Raw genomic sequence first — 25,010 nt, forward strand, 5'->3', positions numbered from 1 at the left:
TGGGGTCAGAGACTTCCCCCGGTCAATAGGTCTCACTTCTCTCGTGCTGTGAATGTTCATTTCAGGTGACTGTTTCGGTGTATGAGGGCATAATGAAATAATAGAAGCTATAATCATGTTTTTTTAAACCAAGGGAATAAATACAAATTGATGTTAAACTCCCCCCTTATTTCTTTTTTTTTTTTTTTTATAATAACTTTTATTAAGCTTCAAGTGAACGTTTACAAATCCAATCAGTCTGTCACATATAAGTTTACATACATCTCACTCCCTACTCCCATTTACTCTCCCCGTCTTGAGTCAGCCCTTTCAGTCTCTCCTTTCTTGACAATTTTGCCGGCTTCCCTCTCTCTCTATCCTCCCATCCCCCCTCCAGACAAGAGTTGCCAACACAATCTCAAGTGTACACCTGATATAATTAGCTCACTCTTCATCAGCGTCTCTCTCCCACCCGCTGACCAGTCCCTTTCATGTCTGATGAGTTGTCTTCAGGGATGGTTCCTGTCCTGTGTCAACAGAAGGTCTGGAGAGCATGACCGCCGGGATTCCTCTAGTCTCAGTCAGACCATTAAGTTTGGTCTTCTTATGAGAATTTGGGGTCTGCATCCCACTGCTCTCCTGCTCCCTCAGGGGTCCTCTGCTGAGCTCCCTGTCAGGGCAGTCATCGATTGTGGCCGGGCACCAACTAGTTCTTCTGGTCTCAGGATGATGTAGGTCTCTGGTTCATGTGGCCCTTTCTGTCTCTTGGGCTCTTAGTTGTCATGTGGGCTTGGTGTTCTTCATTTTCCTTTGCTCCAGGTGGGTTGAGACCAATTGCTGCATCTTAGATGGGTGCTTGTTAGCATTTAAGACCCCAGACGCCACATTTCAAAGTGGGATGCAGAATGATTTCATAATAGAATTATTTTGCCAATTGACTTAGAAGTCCCCGCAAACCATGTTCCCCAGACCCCCGCGCTTGCTCCGCTGAGCTTTGAAGCATTCATTTTATCCCGGAAACTTCTTTGCTTTTGGTCCAGTCCAATTGAGCTGACCTTCCATGTATTGAGTGTTGTCTTTCCCTTCACCTAAAGCAGTTCTTATCTACTGATTAATCAATAAAAAAACCCTCTCCCACCCTCCCTCCCTCCCCCCCTCGTAACCACAAAAGTATGTGTTCTTCTCAGGTTTACTATTTCTCAAGATCTTATAATAGTGGTCTTATACAATATTTGTCCTTTTGCCTCTGACTCATTTCGCTCAGCATAATGCCTTCCAGGTTCCTCCATGTTATGAAATGTTTCAGAGATTCGTCACTGTTCTTTATCGATGCGTAGTATTCCATTGTGTGAATATACCACAATTTATTTACCCATTCATCCGTTGATGGACACCTTGGTTGCTTCCAACTTTTTGCTATTGTAAACAGAGCTGCAATAAACATGGGTGTGCATATATCTGTTTGTATGAAGGCTCTTGTATCTCTAGGGTATATTCCGAGGAGTGGGATTTCTGGGTTGTATGGTAGTTCTATTTCTAACTGTTTAAGATAACGCCAGATAGATTTCCAAAGTGGTTGTACCATTTTACATTCCCACCAGCAGTGTATGAGAGTTCCAATCTCTCCGCAGCCTCTCCAACATTTATTATTTTGTGTTTTTTGGATTAATGCCAGCCTTGCTGGTGTGAGATGGAATCTCATCGTAGTTTTAATTTGCATTTCTCTAATGGCTAATGATCGAGAGCATTTTCTCATGTATCTGTTGGCTGCCTGAATATCTTCTTTAGAGAAATGTGTGTTCATATCCTTTGCCCACTTCTTGATTGGGTTGTTTGTCTTTTTGTGGTTGAGTTTTGACAGAATCATGTAGATTTTAGAGATCAGGCGCTGGTCGGAGATGTCATAGCTGAAAATTCTTTCCCAATCTGTAGGTGGTCTTTTTACTCTTTTGGTGAAGTCTTTAGATGAGCATAGGTGTTTGATTTTTAGGAGCTCCCAGTTATCGGGTTTCTCTTCATCATTTTTGGTAATGTTTTGTATTCTGTTTATACCTTGTATTAGGGCTCCTAGGGTTGTCCCAATTTTTTCTTCCATGATCTTTATCGTTTTAGTCTTTATGTTTAGGTCTTTGATCCACTTGGAGTTAGTTTTTGTGCATGGTGTGAGGTATGGGTCCTGTTTCATTTTTTTGCAAATGGATATCCAGTTATGCCAGCACCATTTGTTAAAAAGGCTGTCTTTTCCCCAGTTAATTGACACTGGTCCTTTGTCAAATATCAGCTGCTCATACGTGGATGGATCTATGTCTGGGTTCTCAATTCTGTTCCATTGGTCTATGTGTCTGTTGTTGTACCAATACCAGGCTGTTTTGACTACTGTGGTTGTATAATAGGTTCTGAAGTCAGGTAAGGTGAGGCCTCCCACTTTCTTCTTCTTTTTCAGTAGTGCTTTGCTTATCCGGGGCTTCTTTCCCTTCCATATGAAATTGGTGATTTGTTTCTCTATCCCCTTAAAATATGACATTGGAATTTGGATCGGAAGTGCGTTAAATGTATAGATGGCTTTTGGTAGAATAGACATTTTTACTATGTTAAGTCTTCCTATCCATGAGCAAGGTATGTTTTTCCACTTAAGTATGTCCTTTTGAATTTCTTGTAGTAGAGCTTTGTAGTTTTCTTTGTATAGGTCTTTTACATCCTTGGTAAGATTTATTCCTAAGTATCTTATCTTCTTGGGGGCTACCGTGAATGGTATTGATTTGGTTATTTCCTCTTCGGTGTTCTTTTTGTTGATGTAGAGGAATCCAAGTGATTTTTGTATGTTTATTTTATAACCTGAGACTCTGCCAAACTCTTCTATTAGTTTCAGTAGTTTTCTGGAGGATTCCTTAGGGTTTTCTGTGTATATAATCATGTCATCTGCAAATAGTGATAACTTTACTTCTTCCTTGCCAATCCGGATACCTTTTATTTCTTTGTCTAGCCTGATTGCCCTGGCTAAGACTTCCAACACGATGTTGAATAAGAGCGGTGATAAAGGGCATCCTTGTCTGGTTCCCGTTCTCAAGGGAAATGCTTTCAGGTTCTCTCCATTTAGAGTGATATTGGCTGTTGGCTTTGCATAGATGCCCTTTATTATGTTGAGGAATTTTCCTTCAATTCCTATTTTGGTAAGAGTTTTTATCATAAATGGGTGTTGGACTTTGTCAAATGCCTTTTCTGCATCAATTGATAAGATCATGTGGTTTTTGTCTTTTGTTTTATTTATGTGATGGATTACATTAATGGTTTTTCTGATATTAAACCAGCCTTGCATACCTGGTATAAATCCCACTTGATCAGGGTGAATTATTTTTTTGATGTGTTGTTGGATTCTATTGGCTAGAATTTTGTTGAGGATTTTTGCATCAATGTTCATGAGGGATATAGGTCTATAATTTTCTTTTTTTGTAATGTCTTTACCTGGTTTTGGTATCAGGGAGATGGTGGCTTCATAGAATGAGTTGGGTAGTATTCCGTCATTTTCTATGCTTTGGAATACCTTTAGTAGTAGTGGTGTTAACTCTTCTCTGAAAATTTGGTAGAACTCTGCAGTGAAGCCGTCCGGGCCAGGACTTTTTTTTGTTGGGAGTTTTTTGATTACCGTTTCAATCTCTTTTTTTGTTATGGGTCTATTTAGTTGTTCTGCTTCTGAATGTGTTAGTTTAGGTAGGTAGTGTTTTTCAAGGAATTCATCCATTTCTTCTAGGTTTTCAAATTTGTTAGAGTACAATTTTTCATAATAATCTGAAATGATTCTTTTAATTTCATTTGGTTCTGTTGTGATGTGGTCCTTCTCATTTCTTATTCGGGTTATTTGTTTCCTTTCCTGTATTTCTTTAGTCAGTCTAGCCAATGGTTTATCAATTTTGTTAATTTTTTCAAAGAACCAGCTTTTGGCTTTGTTAATTCTTTCAATTGTTTTTCTGTTCTCTAATTCATTTAGTTCAGCTCTAATTTTTATTATTTGTTTTCTTCTGGTGCCTGATGGATTCTTTTGTTGCTCACTTTCTATTTGTTCAAGTTGTAGGGACAGTTCTCTGATTTTGGCTCTTTCTTCTTTTTGTATGTGTGCATTTATTGATATAAATTGACCTCTGAGCACTGCTTTTGCTGTGTCCCAGAGGTTTTGATAGGAAGTATTTTCATTCTCGTTGCTTTCTATGAATTTCCTTATTCCCTCCTTGATGTCTTCTATAACCCAGTCTTTTTTCAGGAGGGTATTGTTCATTTTCCAAGTATTTGATTTCTTTTCCCTCGTTCTTCTGTTATTGATCTCTAGTTTTATTGCCTTGTGGTCTGAGAAGATGCTTTGTAATATTTCGATGTTTTGGACTCTGCAAAGGTTTGTTTTATGACCTAATATGTGGTCTATTCTAGAGAATGTTCCATGTGCGCTAGAAAAAAAAGTATATTTTGCAGCAGTTGGGTGGAGAGTTCTGTATAAGTCAATGAGGTCAAGTTGGTTGATTGTTGTAATTAGATCTTCCGTGTCTCTGTTGAGCTTCTTACTGGATGTCCTGTCCTTCTCCGAAAGGGGTGTGTTGAAGTCTCCTACTATAATTGTGGAGGTATCTATCTCGCTTTTCAGTTCTGTTAAAATTTGATTTATATATCTTGCAGCCCTGTCATTGGGTGCATAAATATTTAATATGGTTATGTCTTCCTGATCAATTGTCCCTTTTATCATTATATAGTGTCCTTCTTTATCCTTTGTGGTGGATTTAAGTCTAAAATCTATTTTGTCAGAAATTAATATTGCTACTCCTCTTCTTTTTTGCTTATTGTTTGCTTGATATACTTTTTTCCATCCTTTGAGTTTTAGTTTGTTTGTGTCTCTAAGTCTAAGGTGTGTCTCTTGTAAGCAGCATATAGATGGATCGTGTTTCTTTATCCAGTCTGTGACTCTCTGTCTCTTTATTGGTGCATTTAGTCCATTTACATTCAGGGTAATTATAGATAAATAAGTTTTTAGTGCTGTCATTTTGATGCCTTTTTATGTGTGTTGTTGACAATTTCATTTTTCCACATACTTTTTTGTGCTGAGGCGTTTTTCTTAGTAAATTGTGAGATCCTCACTTTCATAGTGTTTGACTTTATGTTAGTTGAGTCGTTACGTTTTTCTTGGTTTTTGTCTTGAGTTATAGAGTTGTTATACCTTTTTGTGGTTACCTCATTATATACCCCTATTTTTCTAAGTAAAAACCTAACTTGTATTGTTCTATATCGCCTTGTATCACTCTCCATATGGCAGTTCAATGCCTCCTGTATTTAGTCCCTCTTTTTGATTATTGTGATCTTTTACCTATTGACTTCCATGATTCCCTGTTATGTGTATTTTTTTTTTAATTAATCTTAATTTGTTTGTTTTTGTGATTTCCCTATTTGAGTTGATATCAGGACGTTCTGTTTTGTGACCTTGTGTTGTGCTGATATCTGATATTATTGGTTCTCTGACCAAACAATATCCTTTAGTATTTCTTGTAGCTTTGGTTTGGTTTTTGCAAATTCTCTAAACTTGTGTTTGTCTGTAAATATCTTAATTTCGCCTTCATATTTCAGAGAGAGTTTTGCTGGATATATGATCCTTGGTTGGCAGTTCTTCTCCTTCAGTGTTCTGTATATGTCGTCCCATTCCCTTCTTGCCTGCATGGTTTCTGCTGAGTAGTCAGAACATATTCTTATTGATTCTCCCTTGAAGGAAACCTTTCTTTTCTCCCTGGCTGCTTTTAAAATTTTCTGTTTATCTTTGGTTTTGGTGAGTTTGATGATAATATGTCTTGGTGTTTTTCTTTTTGGATCAATCTTAAATGGGGTTCGATGAGCATCTTGGATAGATATCCTTTCGTCTTTCATGATGTCAGGGAAGTTTTCTGTCAGAAGTTCTTCAACTATTTTCTCTGTGTTTTCTGTCCCCCCTCCCTGTTCTGGGACTCCAATCACCCGCAGGTTATCCTTCTTGATAGAGTCCCACATAATTCTTAGGGTTTCTTCATTTTTTTTAATTCTTTTATCTGATTTTTTTTCAGCTATGTTGGTGTTGATTCCCTGGTCCTCCAGATGTCCCAGTCTGCATTCTAATTGCTCGAGTCTGCTCCTCTGACTTCCTAGTGTGTTGTCTAATTCTGTTATTTTATTGTTAATCTTTTGGATTTCTACATGTTGTCTCTCTATGGATTCTTGCAACTTATTAATTTTTCCAGTATGTTCTTGAATAATCTTTTTGAGTTCTTCAACAGTTTTATCAGTGTGTTCCTTGGCTTTTTCTGCAGATATCCTAATTTCATTTGTGATATCATTAAGCATTCTGTAAATTAGTTTTTTATATTCTGTATCTGATAATTCCAAAATTGTATCTTCATTTGGGAAAGATTTTGATTCTTTTGTTTGGGGAGTTGGAGAAGCTGTCACAGTCTGCTTCTTTAAGTGGTTTGATATGGATTGTTGTCTCCGAGCCATCACTGGGAAACTAGTTTTTCCAGAAAATCCGCTGCGTGCAGTCCAAATCCCTGTGGGACGGTTCCCCGGCTCGGATGCTGCTCTTTCTGCTCCAAGATCAGTCACTGCCTCCCGGGGACTTCTCCTAACGGCTGCGTCCCACGCCGCCCGTGGAACCGGCTAGTCCCCCTCCCGGGGTTAGTTCAGGGGGGTGGAGCAGGTCTCTGTGCTTGTGCCGTACCTGACTGGTATGCTGGCTCCAGGCTCTGGAAACAATCACTGCTTCCCCGTATTAGTTCGTTCTCCGTCTCTAAATCTGTGTTTGTTGTTCAGGGTTCGTAGATTGTTATGTATGTGATCGATTCACTTGTTTTTCCGTGTCTTTGTTGTAAGAGGGATCCGAGGTAGCGTCTGCCTAGTCCGCCATCTTGGCTCCGCCTCCCCCCTTATTTCTTATTCTCTCTGATCCACCTGCCCGTTGAAGATCCTTTGAGGCAGATATTATTATCCCTGTTTTATAGACAAAGAATCTGAGGCTTAGGGAGGTTAAGTAACTTTTCCAAGTTTTCAAAATCAAGAATTTGAATCCTTGTCCGTCAAATTCCAGAGTCCATGTTTCCCCTCCAGCAACCCAGCTGCTTCCCATACTCCTAGAAGAGACAGTCACCTAAGTCTATTCTGATGAGTCTCACAGGAAAACCCCACTTTTTGCCACTTGATTTCATTTTGTGTTTGTATTGAAAATTATCGCAAATATTTCTGTTTCAGCTTAATGCAAGAATATTTAATTCTTTTTTTTAAAAAAAATCTTAGCCACACATTAGAAATAGTAAACCTGGAAGGATAAAGCTGGACTAGAAGAATAGCCTCCACACCCCATGAATTGGATGTTCCCAGAGCTTTGCTTCTATCCTCATTAAGCTCTGATTCCCTTCTGAACAGGGTCAAGGCTCTCCAGGGAGTGATGAAATCGCAAGGAGGAGCAGACCACTTCACAGACAAATGTGTCCCCCACCCTGTGCACCCCCCAGTTAGGCTTCCATTCCAGGAACATATCTCAGCCATTGGTCATGACATGTGATCGCTGTCTGTGCAGGAAAATCATGTTTTACAATGAGGCACCCACCATCTGCTTTCCTGTGGACCTCTGTCCCTTAGAATATTCATGGCTCTTTTCTTTGTGATTGTGTTCTGAGTTTCAAAAAAGTCCCTAGCAGAGATGACCACTTAACAGACAGAATCATTTCACAATGCAAACACAGGAAATTCAGTTGGGAGAAAAGAGACACTGGCTTCTGTAAACTACTCTGTCCACAATCAGACACCATCTCATGTTTCCCAGGTGACCAAAATAGTTATTTCACTTGGGCAGAATTTGCTCGTATGACCAGGAGCTAAAAGGAAAAAGAGAAGAGAGAGTAGGAAAAAATGAAAAAAAAGTGAGTTGACCTAAAAAGGATTTCCTCTCCTTTTAATTTCTCTATTCTGTGTTTGATAAAGGGAGAGGGGCCATCACCATAAAATATCATTTACATAGGGAATTACTTGTCACTTTGGAACACGGGGAGCTGGAATAGAAAGAAGGCTTAGGAAAGAAAAGACAAATAAAATCATAATAGACGTTTGAGTTATTTTTTTAGTTTTTATTCTTTATGATATTTTTTGAAAGTTAATTCACACTTGCAAAGATTTGAGCAGCTATTAAGTTTTTTTTAAAGGAGGTCATAATGACGACAGTTGAAGCACATCTATTTCATGTTTCTTGGTATTTATATATAGATATAATATATATGGTATACATTTATACTACATGTACCAGTAAATATACATAAATTTACCATCTATCTATCTACACAATGCTGTTCTAGTTTTCTACAAGCTAAAAATACTAAAAAAAAAACTTTAGGGTGACTATGAAAAATTTAATTTCTTATTAAAACATTAAAAAAATTAGTCTGATATATTTTAATAATATCTAAACTTAGGATTCTGCAGTTTCTCAGAGCATTAGGGATGCATTTTCTGCATTAGAGATAATACAAGCTATTTCAAGAATTCACTATGGTATTAAATGCCACTTCAAAACGTCCTGTATCCATTGTTCCAATTTCCAGTCCATTTTTACCTCTCTTTTCATCTTGTCCACTTGTCCTCATACGAGTCTCTCCATTTTTCTTCCCTCTTACCATTTCCCAACATTCTGACACCACAGTAAAAAAATTGGACTGATTCTTATCAGCACACTTTTGATCTACCACAGAAACAAATATGTTTAACAAGACATCATTTTATGTACTCCGTAATGTATGTCTTTAGCAGATTTTAGGGCTTTTTCCTTCCATTGTAATCAAGGTCCCAAAACAGGTTCAGGCAATAATGCTTCCCAGGTAACTGGGCTGTATCCTTGTTTGTAAATAAGAAATACTTCATTTTCCAAAGTTTAATTGACTGTTCCTTCTCCGATCGTTCATTCTAAAGCTATGGACAAATACCCCACTCCTACTCTTCAATACCGAGCCTGTGTCCCCCTTCCACTACGTTTACTGAAAAAGATTCTGCGAGCCGGGCCAGAGCATCCTTGCATCCATAGCAACCAGACTGCAGCTTCTTCTGTCACCATAGCGACTGCACAGTCGGCCGGATGGTCGCTATGGTAACTAGGGGCGGGTCGGCAGGGTCCCGGTGGGTCCGGCGCATGCGTGTTGAGGGCGTCAGTTGAGCCCGCGGCCGCAGCAGCTGGGCTTTCCGCTCGCCTAGACATGGCGCTGTGGCGGCGGCCGAGACTCTGCCTCTGCGCCCGGCTGCCCGACTTCCTTCTGCTGTTGCTGTTAAGGGGTGAGTTGCGTGCTTTTGCCTTTGGGAGAGCAGGGTCGCGGGGGATGGCTCAGAGTGGTTCCGAAGCGGCGGGAGACGGTCTGGATGGGAATAACGGTCCCGGGACGGAGCGCGGTGCGCGCGTTCCCCCCTGGGCGCGAGGGGCGGCCTGGGGCCGGGAGGGCTGAGTCCTGGGGGCACTGGCCGATCGGGGGGGGGGCCCAGCCAGGGGGACACGGGCCGGGGGGAGGGGGTTGAGTCCTGGGGGCACTGGCTGATCGGAGGGGGGCGCCCAGCCAGGGAGACATGGGCCAGGGGGAGGGGCTGAGTCCTGGGGGCACTGGCCGATCGGGGGGGCCCAGCCAGGGGGACCCGGGCCAGGGGGAGGGGGCTGAGTCCTGGGGGTACTGGCCGATGAGGGGTGCCCAGCCAGGGGGACCCGGGCCGGGGGTAGGGGCTGAGTCGGAGGGGGGTCAGGGCCGGGGCGGGGGACGGGCACGGTCTGAGGGGCACAGGCCGGGGGGAGGAGGCTGAGTCCGGGGCCACAGGCCGGGATGAGGGGCCGAGTCCAGGGGTCACAGGCCAGGGGAAGGGACAGAGACTGAGGAGTACCGGCCGAGGAAAGGCGGTCGGGTCCCGGGCCACAGGCCGGAGTGAGGGGCCGAGTCCAGGAGAGCATGGCGCTAGGAGGGGGACCACAGGCCAGGGGGTCCACGGCCCGGGAGAGGGATTCAGGGTGCATGAGCCGGGGAGGGGGCCCGAGTCCGGGGAGCACGGCTCGAGGAGAGGGCGGCATTCGGGCCGGTGAGCGCCGTCCGGGGCAGCTGGGCAGGGCCTTCTGGAGAGACGGGTGGCAGCTGAGTCTGGAGCTCTGGAAAACTTTCCTGAGAGATCCAGGGGAGCGTGTACAGTGCCCGGAGCAGCGGACCAAGGCGTGCGCTCCGAAGGACCAGGAAGCCGAACTCCAAGGCCTGTCGGGCTTCTTGCTCACAACCCTCTAGGGACCTAGTGTGCGCATTTGTGCGCTTGCTGTAAACAAAAGAACAGGATTGAGCAAACCCATCTTTCCTTTCCTGGAAATAAAATGGTACGTCCTCAATCCTGTACCTGCTTTGTCCCCTGTGGTGGAAGGACAGACGATGTGGACCTCTACCCTGAAATAGCCTGTGGGCCATTTGCTCAGGACACACTAAAACATGATAGTTTTGTTCATTTTGTCTTTTCCTCTGTTTGTGATCCTTATTAGATCCAAGTATCCCAGGACAGTCGGACAGAAGGACTGAAATAGCTTCCACTTAGACGGCATGTACTATATACAGCATGTACTAGGAAGTATCTGGTTTAGTCCTGTGACAGTATTGCAGGATGGGCCGTTTATTCACCCATTGTCAAATCAGAAAATTAAAACTGAAGTCTCTTTCCCAGGCTGCACTCCCCGTAAGTGATAGATAAGACTCAGATTCATGCTAATGGAGAAACACCACACCAGTCCTCTCTTTCCCCTGATAGTCATGCACAGGTAAGCAGACCAGGCCCTTTTCAGTGCCATGGCTCTTTGATCACTTTGTTGTTTAGCTTAGTGCTGTGGTTATCCCATGATGTTTGCCAGAATATACAAATAACAAATGTGAAGTGCTTTCTTGGGATTAGGGATTGGCAGATTTAGGAAAACAAAGCACGCCTGTGTTTGATGTTGCTAAGCATGATGCTCAGGATGCTGGTGGTGAAAAGCGAGGTCTGGGAAGGAGCTGGGGAAGTGGGGCTCTGGGAAGGAAGGACGTTGTCAAGATGTAGATGGAGTCCACATCCTTAGCCTGCAATTGATTCCCAAAAGCAAATACGTGTGAGAGAGATGAGTGATCAAAGGCTAGCCAGGGGACAAGGGTGTCAGGAATGGCCAGCTCCTGGCTGTGTTGGTCGCACTGACACTGGGTCTTATTCACAGGCTGGAACAACTGTCTATTGTTGAAAAGGTCTGTTCACATGAAAGTTTGCAGTTTTTATTGCAGAAACATTTGGCAGTTTGGTTCAGGAATGAGTTTCAACTTTGTGGTTTGTTAATAAATCTAGAAAATACGAAGGACTTCACATACCCTTAACCCCTGATTTTGCTTTGCCAGAGGGGCTAGTGTTGTGAATTTCTTGATAATAAGGGCTGGGATTTACCTGCAGAGTGTAGGAGGAAGAATCAAATTCTGCAAAATAGGACTAATGGCAAAGAATTGAGGTGGCGGGATATATTGATCCACTTTGAAGCTATCTTTTTAAACAGAATACTCTTTCTCTATTATTGGTTGATATCCTAAGCATACTGTAATAGCTTAAAAACTTAATTCTTTACAGGCCCTAGCAGCTGGTGCCTTTTTAATTTTTTTATAATGACTCTTTTCAGTTGCCATCACTGTTCAATTTTCTCTTTTTTTTTAAATGTTGATTGCTAATGTAATAGCAAACATTTCTTGAGTAGTTACCATTTGCTAGGCTCTTTGTAAAAATTTAATGTGTATTAATTGATTTAATCTTGATGAGAAATCTGAGAAGTTGTTACTATTATTTTGCCCATTTGATGAATGAAGAAACAGGAGTACAGAAAGATTTAGTAACTTATCCAGGGTGATAGCCTTTGCTTCTTAATTAAAAAAAAAAAAAATTTGTGTTTTTGGAGAAGGTTTACACAACAGTTTAGGTTCCCATTTAACAATTTCTGCACAAGTTGTTCAGTGACATTGGTTACATTCTTCCCAGTGTGTGAATATTCTCATTATTTCCATTCTGGTTGTTTCGTTTCCGTTAATCTAGTTTCCCTACCCGCTTACATTCTCGTCTTTGTTTTTAAAGTAATTGTCTACTGTTTGGCTTCATATGGGTGATTTTTTTTAAAGAACCATAGTACTTACAGGTGATATTCATTATTTTTTTAGCCGGTTATTTATTTATTTTTTAAATAAAAAATAAGTAGGTTTACAGAGGAAAGAGTTTCCCATTCAACAGTTTGTATAAAGAATGTTCCAAGACACTGACCACAGTCCCCTAAACGTGTCACCTCTCTCCCCATTTCCTCACTAGGTTCTCTGTTACCTTTCATCTGGTTTTCCTACTCTTTCCTGCTTTCACTTCTTTGCTTTCGGGCAGATTTTGCCCTTTTGGTCTCATATAATTAGCTGTTCTAAGGAACTCATTCCTCTGGAGTGTTAACCCTGGTGGCATAGTGGTTAAGACTAAAACGTTGGCAGTTCGAATCCACCAGGCGCTCCTTGGAAACACCATGGGGCAGTTCTACTCTGTCCCATAGGGTTGCTGTGAGTTGGAATCGACTTGACGGCAACAGGTTATTTGTTGTTTGGCTGAAAGGTGGTCTCTGGGAATGGCTTCAGTTCCACGTTAGAAGGGTGTCTTGGGGCCACAGTCTCAGGGGGTCCTGTAGTCTCTATCAGACCAGTAAGTCTTTTTTTTTTTTTTTTAACCAATTTGATTTTTGTTCTACATATTTCTCCTACTCTGCCCAGGACCCTGTATTGTGATCCTGGTTAGTCAGTAGCGGTAGCCAGGCATCATCTAGTTCTGGTCTTGGGGTCATGTAGGCTGTAGTTCACGTGGTCCATTAGTATTGCCCCTTGAGTCTTTGGTTTTCTCCACTCTCCTTTATTCTGACTGGATGAGACCAACATTTGTATCTTAGATGACCACTCGTGAGCTTTTAAGACTCCAGACGCTACTGCCTAAAGTAGAACATTGTCTTTTTGCACTGTTTCGCCAATTGACATAGATGTCCCCCTAGTCTACGGTCCTCAGCCCTCAAGCCTAGCAACTTCACCCCGTTATGTATTTAGTTATGTCTAGGAAGTTTCCATGACTATGCTCCTTGTGTGTTCTGTTGTCTATATAATATACGTGCAGCATCTACAAATGTGTATGTGGTAATATCAGGCAGCCAGCCTATTATCTGCAGGTGGGTGTGCTCCTTTGTACTGTACCACTCCCCTTTAGCATTCCTCTCTACCTATATGTCCATTCGTAGATTATTATTTGTTAATACTAAGGTTGTAGGTTTGTCAATGTTATGGTAATTGCTGTGATTGCCTAATTATCAAAACTTCCCCGACGCATCTGTCAGTTTATCATACTCTGGGGGCTTGTGTGTTGCTCTGATGCTGGAAGCTATGCCACCAGTATTCAAATACCAGCAGGGTCACCAGTGGTGGGCATGTTTCAGCTGAGCTTCCAGACTGAGACAGACTAGGAAGAAGGACCAGGTAGTCTACTTCTGAAAAAAATTAGTCAGTGAAAACCTTATGAATAGCAGTGGAACATTGTTTGACATAGTGCCGAAAGATGAGCCCCTCAGGTTGCAAGGCACTCAAAATATGACTGGGAAAGAGCTGCCTCCTCAACGTAGAGTCGACCTTAATGATGTGGATGGAGTCAAGCTTTTGGGACCTTCATTTGCAGATGTGCCAAGACACAAAATGAGAAGAAACAGCTGCAGACATCCATTAGTAATCGAAACGCGGGATGTACAAATTATTAATCTATGAAAACTGGAAATCATCAAAAATGAAATGGAATACATAAACATCGATATCCTAGGCATTAGTGAGCTGAAATGGACTGGTGTATTACCCATTTTGAATTGGATAATCATATGGTCTATTATGCTGGCAGTGACAAATTGAAGAAGATCTGATGTTGCATTCATCATCAAAAATGACATTTCAAGATCTATTCTGGAAGTACAATGCTGTCAGTGATAGGATAATATCCATAGGCTTACAAGGAAGACCAGTTAATACCACTATTATTCAAATTTATGCACCAGCCACTAAGGCCAAAGGTGAAGAAATTGAAACTTTTTACCAACTTCTGCATCCTGAAACTGATGAAACATAAAATCAGGATGCATTGATAATTACTGGTGATTGGAATGGGAAAGTTGGAAATGAAGAAGGATCAGTAGTTGGAAAATATGGCCTTGGTGATAGAAACGATGCTGGAGATTGCATGATTAGAATTTTGCAAGACCAACAACTTCTTTGTTGTAAATACCCCTTTTCAACAACATAAACGATGAGTATCCTCTTGGACCTTGCCAGGTGGAATATACAGGAACCAAATCGACTGCACTTGTGTAAAAAGACAGTGGAAAAGCTCAATATCATCAGTCAGAACAAGGCCAGCAGTTGACTGCAGAAAAGACTATCAATTGCTCATATGAAAGTTCAAGTTGAAGCTGAAGAACATCAAAACAAGTCCATGAGTGCCAAAGTAGAATGCCTGAATTTAGAGACTATCTCAAGAGCAGATTTGATACATTGAACACTAATGACTGAAGACCAGATGAGTTGTGGAATGACGTCAAAGATGTCATACATGAAGAAAGCAAGAGATCATTAAAAAGGCAGAAAAGAAAGAAAAGACCAAAATAGATGTCAGAAGAGACTCTGAAACTTGCTCTTGAACGTCACGTAGCTAAAGTGAACAGTGAACAGAAGAAATGATGAAGTAAAAGAGCTGAACAGAAGAATTCAAAGGGCAGCTCCAGAAGACAACATAAAGTCTTACAATGAAATGTGCAGACATAAAGTCTTGTAATGAAATGTGCAGAGACCTGGAGTTAGAAAACCAAAAATGAAGAATACTGTCAGCATTTGTCAAGCTAAAAGAACTGAAGAAAAAATTCAAGTCTCGAGTTACAATAATGAAGGATTCTGTGGGCAAAATACTGAATGACCCAGGAAGCATCAAAAGAAGATGGAAGGGATATACAGAGTGACTGTACCAAAAAGAATTGGTCAACAGTCAGTCATTTCAGGAGGTAGCATATGATCAAGAACTGATGGTACTGAAGGAAGAAGTCCAAGCTGCAGCGAACACACTGGTGAAAAACAAGTCTCCAGGAATTGACAGAATACTAGTTTAGGTGTTTCAACAAACAGATGCAGTGCTGAAGTGCTCACTTGCTTATGCCAAGAAATTTGGAAGACAACTACCTGGCCAACCTACTGAAAGAGATCCATATTTACGCCTGTCCGAAAGAATGGTGATTCAACAGAATGTGGACATTATTGAGCAATATTATTAATGTCACATGCAAGTACAGTTTTGCTAAGGATCATTCAAAAGCAGTTGCAGCAGTACATAGACAGGGAACTGCCAGAAATTCAAGCCAGATTCAGAAGAGGATGTGGAAAGAGGGACAACATTGCTGGTGTCAGATGGTTCCTGGTTGAAAGCAGAGAACACCAGAAAAATGTATACCTTGTTTCATTGAGCATGCAAAGGCATTTGGCAGTGTGGATCATAACAAAATATGGATAACATTGGGGAAGAATGGAAATTCCAGAACACTTAACTGTGTTCATGAGGAACCTGTACATAGACTAAGAGCCAGTTGTTCAAACAGAGCAAGAGAATACTTTGTGGTTTGAAGTCAGGAAAGATGTGTGTCAGGGTTGTATCTTTTCACCATACCTATTCAGTCTGTATGCTGAGCAAAAAATATGAGAAGCTGGACTATATGAAGAAGAATGCGGCATTGGGATTGGAGGAAGACTCATTAACAACCTGCGTTATGCAGATGACACAGCCTTGCTTGTTGAAAGTGAAGAGGTCTTGAAGCACTTACAGATGAAGACCAAAGATTATAGCCATCAGTATGGATTACACCTCAACATAAAAAAAAAAAAATCCTCACAACTGGACCATTAAGCCACATCATGATAAACAGGGAAAATATTGAAGTTGTCAAGGATTTCATTTTACTTGGGTCTACAATCAATACCTATGGAAGCAGCAGTCAAGAAATCAAGTGATGTATTGCATAGGGAAATTCTGCTGCAAAAGGCCTTGTTAAGTGTTAAAATGGGAAGATGTCACTTTAAGGACTAAGGTATGCCTAACTCAGGCCATGGTGTTTTCAGTCATCTCATATGCATGTGAAAGCTGGACAATTAATAAGGAAGACAAGAGACGAATTGACACCTTTGAATTATGGTGTTGGTGAAGAATATTAGATATACCATGGAATGCCAAAAGAATGAACAAATCTGTCTTGGAAGAAGTACAGCCAGTGTGTTCCTTAGAGGCAAGGGTGGTGAGACTTCCTCTCACATACTTTGGACATGTTGTCAGGAGGGACTAGTCCCTGGAGAAGGACATCGTGCTTGGTAAATTAGAGGGTTAGCAAAAAAGAGGAAGACCCTCAATGAAATGGGTTGACACAGTGGCTGCAACCATGGGCTCAAGCATAACGACGATGATTGTGAGAATGGTGCAGGACCAGGCAGTGTTTCATTCTGTTGTACATAGGGTAGTTATGAGTCAGAACCAACTCAATGGCACCTGAGAACAACAACATCAAAATTCAAAACTATGTGGTTTTGTATATAAAATATTCCTTTATTGAATTGATGAAAGGTGTAACTTAACTTTTCAAATGTTATACTCCGTGGTTTTTTGAATAATACATAGTAATTACAGTTGGGCTTACAATTTTTTTGATGTGCTAGACAACAGTTATTCATTTAGAATTAAATTCATTAGAATTAAAGTGCTAAGAGTATATATCACCAGAATGAGACATTTTGTTGATGAAGCTTAATAAAATCTGAAAATCAAAGTCTCTGGGAAATTTTTGAAAAAAAAAAATCTAATTCTCCATTTGCATTTGTTTCAACCCCTGAAAGTTTTTTTTTTTCTTAGAATGGCCTTTTCATTTATGTTGTTTTAGTTCATTTAAATTATCTGACAGATAAAAAAAATCATTGTCCGAATGTGTGTGTGTGTGTTTTAAGAAAAACAAAGAATATCTGTTCGAGAGCGTGCAGTGCTTCAGATCATTAGTTCATTCCCAAGTTACCTGATAGACGTTTGTTCCTGAATGATTTAAGCTAGGAATACTGAATGGATGGCTGTTATAGACCTTTAATTATAAGTAATTGCAGTGTAAGTCCAGACAAAATTATTGTACTCAGAGATATACACATGCACAGCCCCCAACCTCCCTTGCTGTTGTCATGAGGTTCCACCTCATAGCAACCCTATGTACAACAGGAGGAGACACTGCCCAGTCCTACACCATCCTCACAGTTGCTGCCGTCTTTGAGCACATTGTTGAAGCCACTGTGTCAATCCATCTCTTCGAGGGTCTTCCTCTTTTTTCTGGCCCTCTACTTTACCAAGCATGATGTCCTTCTCCAGGGACTGGGTCTTATCTTGATAACACATCCAAAGTATGTGAGATGAAGTCTTGCCATCCTTGCTTCTAAAAACAATTCTGGCTGTACTTCTTCCAAGACAGAATCTGGCAGTCCTTCTTCTGGCAGTCCATGGTATAGTCAGTATTCTTCACCAACACCATAAGTCAAATTCTTCTTTGGTCTTCCTTATTCATTGTCCAACTTTCACATGCATATAATGTGATTGAAAATATGGCTTGGGTCAGGCACTTCTTAGTCCTCAAAGTGACATCTTTGCGTTTTAACACTTTAAAGAGGTCTTTTGCATTAGATTTTCCCAGTGCAATTCGTTGTTTGATTTTGTGACTGCTGCTCCCATGGCTGTTGACTGTGGATCCAAGTCAAATGAAATCTTTGACAACTTCAATATTTTCAGCATTTATCGTGATGTTGCTTATTGGTCCAGCTGTGAGGAGTTTTGTTTTCTTTGTGTTGAAGTGTAACCCATACTGAAGGCTGTAGCCATTGATTTTCACCTGTAAGTGCTTTAAGTCATCTTCACTTTCAGCAAACAATGTTATGTCATTTGCATATCGAAGGTTGTTAATGAGTTGTCCTCCAATTCTGATGCCCTGTTTTTCTTCATATAGTCCAGCTTCTCAGATTTTTTGCTCAGCATACAGATTGAATAAGTGTGGTGAAATGGTACATCCCTGACATGCACCTTTCCTGATTTTGAACAAAAAAGTATCCCCTTGTTCTGTTCGAACAACTGCCTCTTAGTCTATGTACAGGTTCCTCATGAACACAATTAAGTGTTCTGGAATTCACATTCTTTGCAATGTTATCCATATTTTGTGATGGTCCACACAGTCAGACAATCATATGGTCTACTATGCCAGGAATATCAAGTTGAAGAGGATTGGCATCACGTTCATTGTCAAGAGAATATTTCAAGATCTACCCCGAAGTACAATGCAGTTAGCGATTGGGTAATATCCATATGTCTCCGAGGAAGACCAGTTAATATGAGTATTATTCAAATTTATACACCAACCAACTAAATTTTTACACTAAGTCCAAAGATGAAGAAATTGAAGATTTTTACCAACTTCTGAAGTCTGAAATTGACAAAAAATGCCAACAGGATTTGTTGATAATTACTGGTGCTTGAAATGCAAAAGCTGGAAACAAAAATGAAGGACCAGTAGTTGGAAAATGTGGCCTTGATGATAGTAAGGGTGCTGGAGATCGCATGATAGAATTTTGCATGATCAGTGACTTATTTATTGCAAATACCTTTTTTCAGCAACATAAATGACCACTATACACGTAGACCTTGTTGGATAGAATACACAGGAAACAAATTGACTACATCTGCAGAAAGAGATGATGGTAAAGCTCAATATCATCAGTCAGAACAAGGCCAGGGACCAAGTGTGGAACAGATCATCAATTTTTCATATACAAGTTCAGATTGAAGCTGAACAAGATTAAAACAAGTCCAGTGAGCCCACTTGAATTTAGAGAGCATCTCAAGAATAGATTTGGCACATTGAAAGCTAATGACTGAAGACCAGATGAGTTATGGGATGATATTTAGGATATCAGACATAAAGTAAATAAAAGGGTGTTAAAAAGACTGGAAAGAAAGAAAAGACCAAAATGGATGTCCAAAGAGACCCTGAAACTTACTCTTGAACATTGAGTAGCTAAAGTGAATGGAAGAAATGATGAAGTAAAAGAGCCGAACAGAAGATTTGAAAGGGCAGCTCGAGAAGACAAAGTAAAGTATTATAATGAAATGTGCAAAGACTTGGAGATAGAAAACCAAAAGGGAAGAATACACTCAGCATTTGTCAAGCTGAAAGAACTGAAGAAAAAAATTCAAGTCTCGAGTTGCAAAATGGAAGGATTCTTTGAGCAAGATATTAAATGACCCCAGAAGCATCAGCAGAAGATGGAAGAAATAAACAGAGTCACTGAACCAAAAAAAAAAAAAACAAAACTGATGGATATTCCACCATTTCAGGAGATAACATATGATCAAGAGCCAATGGTACTGAAGGAAGAAGCCCAAGCTGCACTGAAGTCATTGGTGAAAAGTAAGGCTTCAAAAATTCATGACATACCAACTGAGGTTTTTCAGCAGACAGATGCAACACTGGAATCACTCATTCATCTATGCCAAGAAATTTGGAAGACAGCTACCTGTTGAACCAACTGTAAGAGATTCATATTTGTGCCAAAGAAAGAAAGATGATCTGGCAGAATGCAGAAATTGTCGAATAATATCGTTAATATCATTCACAAATAAAGTTTTGCTGAAGATAATTCAAAAAGGGTTGCACCAGAACATCGACAGGGAACTGCCAGAAATTCAAGCCGGCTTCAGAAGAGGACATGGAATGATGAATGCCATTGCTGATGTCAGATGTATCTTGGTGGAAAGCAGAGAACACCAGAAAGAGGTTTACCTGTGTTTTATTGACATAGGCATTCGACGAACTCCCTTAGCTCCGTGTAACTTGCTCATAGGTGGTCAGATAGGGTGGGTTTAAATTAATTCTTTTGAAAGAAAGCAGACTTTCATCAAGCGTGCTTTCCGAGATGGCCATATAATGTAACAGAAGAAGCTATGGATTTAATATATCCAACTAGCAGCTGTTAGAGATGTTTTATTAGCACATCCTTTCTCCATAGATTCTTTGAATTTTTTTAGAGCACAAGTGGAGCAAAAGAAAGGAAAATGTGTGGATGCCTGAAACAGGGATGTATGGAGTCTGCTGGAAGATTATGTTTATAATCAGGCCGTGTAAATGTGATGTTGTTAGAACTGAATGCAGATTTCAAATCTTCTGTCTCTACCCTCTGAATTCTAACTGTATATGCAAGTAGCTTCCCTAGAATATATAGAGATGTTAAAAGAAAGCTCTGGTAAGCACATTCTTTTACTCCTAGTTTAATTAACAAGGACGTTGTCCACTTTGGTACTCTATATGGCACTTTCCAAACTTAACTTACTACCTCTTTGCCACTTGCCATGGGTAACTGACACACAGAAAGCTTCCTGAGAATTAGCCCTTGTTTCTAATGTTGGGTGAATGCAGCAGTATTGTGTTTGTGTGTTTCCCTTCTTTGTCTTCTTTCATTTACAGACTATTCCAAGGCTTCCATGGCTCAGCCTTCTTCCTGTAAATTATTGCCAAAACCAAGTTCTGCCCTATCCATGATGTCTCCTTTGCTGAACTTAACCTTAGCCCCTAGGAATTCTTCCTATCTCTAAGTGCTGTGGCTGCTAACCAAAGGATCGGCAGTTCGAATCTGCCAGGCACTCCTTGGAAACTCTGTGGGGCAGTTCTACTCTGTCCTATAGGGTCGCTATGAGTCGGAATCAACTCGACGGCAATGGGTTTTTGGTTTCTTAGCCTGTAGTTCCATTCAATACCACACACATTTATTGTTGTTGTTAGGTGCCATCTTGTTGGTTCTAACTCACAGCGACCCTATGTACAACAGAACGAAACACTGCCCAGTCCTGTGCTATCCTCACAGTTGTTATGCTTAAGCCTATTGTTGCATCCACTGTGCCAATCCATCTCGTTGAGGGTCTTCCTCTTTTTCACTGACCCTCTACTTTACCAAGGATGATGTCCTTCTCCAGGGACTGATCCCTCCTGGTAACATGTCCAAAATATGTGAGACGTAGTCTTGCTGTCCTTGCTTCTAAGGATCATTCTGGTTGTATTTCTTCCAAGACAGATGGCAGTCCATGGTCTATTCAATATTCTTGGCAAACACGACAATTTAAAGGCATCAGTTCTTTGGTTTTCCTTATTCATGGTCCACCTTTCACATGCATACAAGGCGATTGGAAACACTGTGGCATGGGTCAGGCTCATCTTAATCTTCAAGGTGACATCTTTTGCTTTTAAACACTTTAAAGAGGTCTTTTGCAGTAGATTTGCCCAATGCAATGCGTCTTGTGATTTCTTAACTGCTGCTTCCATGGATGTTGATTGTGAATCCAAGTAAAATGAATTCTTGACAACTTGAGTCTTTTCCCCATTTATCATGATATTGCTTATTGTCCAGTTGTGAGGATTTTTGTTTTCTTTATGTTGAGGTGTAATCCATACTGAAGTCTGTAGTCTTTGATCTTCATCAGTAAGTGCTTTCAGTTCTCTTCACTTTCAGCATACAAGGTTGCTTGCTGCATAACGCAGGTTGTTATTGAGTCTTCCTCCAATCTTAATGCCCCATTTTTCTTCATATAGTCCAGCTTCTCGGATTATTTGCTCAGCATATAGATTGAATAGGTATGGTGAAAGGATACAAGCCTTACGCACACCTTTCCTGACTTTAAACAGCGCAGTATCCGCTTGTTCTGTCTGAACAACTGCCTCTTGATCTAGGTATAGGTTCCTCATGAGCACAACTAAGTGTTCTAGAATTCCCATTCTTCACAATGTTATCCATAATTTGTTATGATCTACACAGTTGAATGCCTTTCTGTAGTCAATAAAACACAAGTAAACGTCTCTCTGGTATTCTCTGCTTTTAGCCAGGATCCATCTGACATCAGCAATGATATCTCTGGTTCCACACATTTATTGGGTATCTATTATATGCCAGACACTGTTCTTGATACTAGGGTACATAATGAATAAAGAATCCCTGGTCTTTGTCGAGCTACAGTTCACATGCCACTGTTCGCGTGTATGTTGAATTATGTTCGTCTTTCTTTGTTGGATGTTAAATGCATTTTTCTTCTGAGTGATATTGAAAATTCATTGGGAAGGAAACTGACTAATTTCTTTTGTGTCTTTCTCAGAGATGACCATAGTAAATATTGAGGTTGCCTCTCTTTATCCCTTGAAAGTCAGTCAACATTTCTTAAACACTTTTTATGTGTCTAGGCATCGTTCATGTATCTTATCTTAGTTCCCGTGGCCCTAGGTGTCAATTTTTACTTCAGTAGTTGCTGTGGAAGAGACTTGGTTCACTTTCAATATCTTCTGTATACCATCTACTCTATGCAGTTTCAAGGTTAGGAAGAAGAACGTGGGAAAATACCTACAGCATAATTTAGATGACATAAGCAGCATGTGTGAAGTTATTATTGCTAGTAGTGTATACCATGTGATTACAATTTTGTAAAATATCTTCTGTTCAGGGGGAAAAAATGCCTGGAAGAAAATGAACCAAAATGTTGATAGGTGCCATTTCTGAGTGGTAGGTCTTATGGCTGATTCTTTTACAATTTTCTCTGTTTTCCTGGCTGATTCTTTTAACTTTTGTCTGTTTTCCAAGTTTTCTTTAATGAGGATGGTTTTTATATAATGAAAAAAATGTGTTTTACTTTGGCTTCCAATATATACAATAGTGGAATTTTAAATTTGGCACCAGGTAAGATTTCTTTTAAAGTAGGAAAACTGTATTTGTTTAGTTTAATGTGATAGCATGTGGATTTCTTTCTCTAGCTCCTCAGTGAATGCCAGCCACCTTGGGTGGAGGGGCTGACTTGAAGTTCAGTTGTTGGATCTTGCATACTTTGTGAATCACTGGAGAGGTTAGCTTTCACTGGACATTGGCTGTGACATTCTCAGCAAATGGATAACTGGCAAACTGAAAGAACGTTGATGAGAGACCCCGTTTTTTGAACAAACAAAATGATCTGAGTGATGGCCTTTGTCTGCCTCTTCAGAGTCAGCCAGCATATATTAAGCACCCGCCTCTGCCAGCCAGCAGCACTGGTGGGTCTCTGTGTTCTTTGTCTTGAGTGATAAAAATACAAGGTCAAACTGACTTCCTTTGAAAGTAGGCTCTGAAAGATGTTTCCTGAAGTGACGTGCCCTTACCACTTTTCTTCCCCAATGTGGACTTCCTTGCTGGATGTCTTTCTTTAAGGAAAATATTTTGTATATTTAGAATGACGTGCAGCTGTCTGGAGGATTACAGAGAATGCAGCAAATTCTTAAAACAGCTGCATTTTTTTTTTTTTTTGGGTGATGGGGGCATGCTTTCCTCTAAAGTTCCTCTGTCACCGCGGTGAAACTTTTAATCAGTGAATCCATATTTATTTGGTAATCCCTACTTTCACGCAGTAAAGCTTTCCATGTGCAAAAAAGGAAAATATAAGATGTGTGCTTCACCAGACCGGAAGGAACATACAGTTTAGATAGTTAACTAGCAAACTAGCATTTAGATAAATGTTTTCTATGTTTAGAAGTGAGAGCACTGATAGGGGAGACTTTCAACAAGGAGCTGGGCTTTTAGGGATAACTTTGATTTACATGGTGCATATTTTTGAGGGTGACGTAGAGAGCCAGGAAAGTGAATGAAATAATATGAGCAAAGGCGTGGAGTTGACGATGCATATGTTGGTTTTTGGGGCCAAAGACCAGCCACCATTTATTGAAAACTTACTGAAAATTAGTGTCCTCATTGCTTTACCCGGGCTGTCTTAATTGATCTCAGCAGTCAGTGTTTATAGACATCACTTTGTGGATAATGAATCTGAGATTCAGGCAGGTTAATTACCTGGCTCAGGGTCACAGCTAGTAAATAAAGGAGCCAGATTATCCATTGCAGAGAACATTGGGGCATAACTAGATTGTAAAGCACTTTAATGCCAGCCTAAGAAATTTTGACTTTGTTATGTAGGTTCTAGAAGTTCATTCAGCAGTTTTAAGCAGGGCGGTGATATGACCAAAATGGTTTTAGGAGTATTAATCTGATATTATATTCAAGAAGATTGGAGAGGGAAGGTCAGTTAGGAAGATAATGAAATAATTTAAGGTGATAAATTCCTTTGGTATTGGTCTCTTGATGTAACTGGGTTATTGTTTATATCTGAAAGTTTGTTTTAATCTTGTTCTTGAAAGACTTACTAGATACAGAATTTTAGGTTGACAATTATTTTGTCTTAGAGATTTGCTTATGTAGTATATATGTTTTCTGGTTCCCATTATTACTGATGTGAAGTCTGCAGTCAGCAATATTGTCAGTCTTTTCTAGGTTGTCATCTTTTCTCTAACTACTTTTAAGATCTTTTCTTCGTCTTTGGCATTCTGAAATTTTACAACAATGTGTCTATGGTGGATTTCTTTTTAATTATTCTACTTTTTATATGTTGTGCTTTGTGTATCTGTGGATTTGTATCTTTCCTGAGAATTCTCAGGCATTATCTGTTCAAATAATGCCTTATTTCTATTCTCTCAGTTGTCTCCTCCTGGGACTCTGATTAGATATAACTAGTCATGCTAGCCTCCACGCCTTTTAACCTTTCTGGCATAAGTTCAGAATCTTGCCTCTCCCTACTGTATTCTTAGTTACCTACTCAGATTTGTTTTACAGAGGAACAGAGCCCTATTCTCTTAATCTATCGAGAGGAGATTATATAACCTGTTGTTTAACCAATGCATAGAGTTTTTTATTTTACCAATTATATTGTTCATATCTAAAATTTTACTTGATTCTTTTTGTAATCTGGTAATTTTTTTCTTTTATTGAACTTTAGATGAAGGTTTACACAACAAACTAGCTTTTCATCAAACAGTCAGT

General features: G+C 40.2%; 1 protein-coding gene across 1 annotated transcript in view; it reads left to right on the forward strand.

The window, feature by feature from the left end:
• Positions 1-25,010, forward strand: part of JAM3 (junctional adhesion molecule 3) — a 196,760-nt gene that overhangs the window by 77,446 nt on the left and 94,304 nt on the right. The window contains exon 4 of the mRNA XM_049856347.1: positions 9,118-9,291. Coding sequence (XP_049712304.1) covers positions 9,118-9,291 — 174 coding nt within the window. The remainder of the gene's footprint in view (positions 1-9,117; positions 9,292-25,010) is intronic.

This window comes from Elephas maximus, chromosome 17, assembly GCF_024166365.1.
Source record: "Elephas maximus indicus isolate mEleMax1 chromosome 17, mEleMax1 primary haplotype, whole genome shotgun sequence".
NCBI lineage: Eukaryota > Metazoa > Chordata > Mammalia > Proboscidea > Elephantidae > Elephas > Elephas maximus.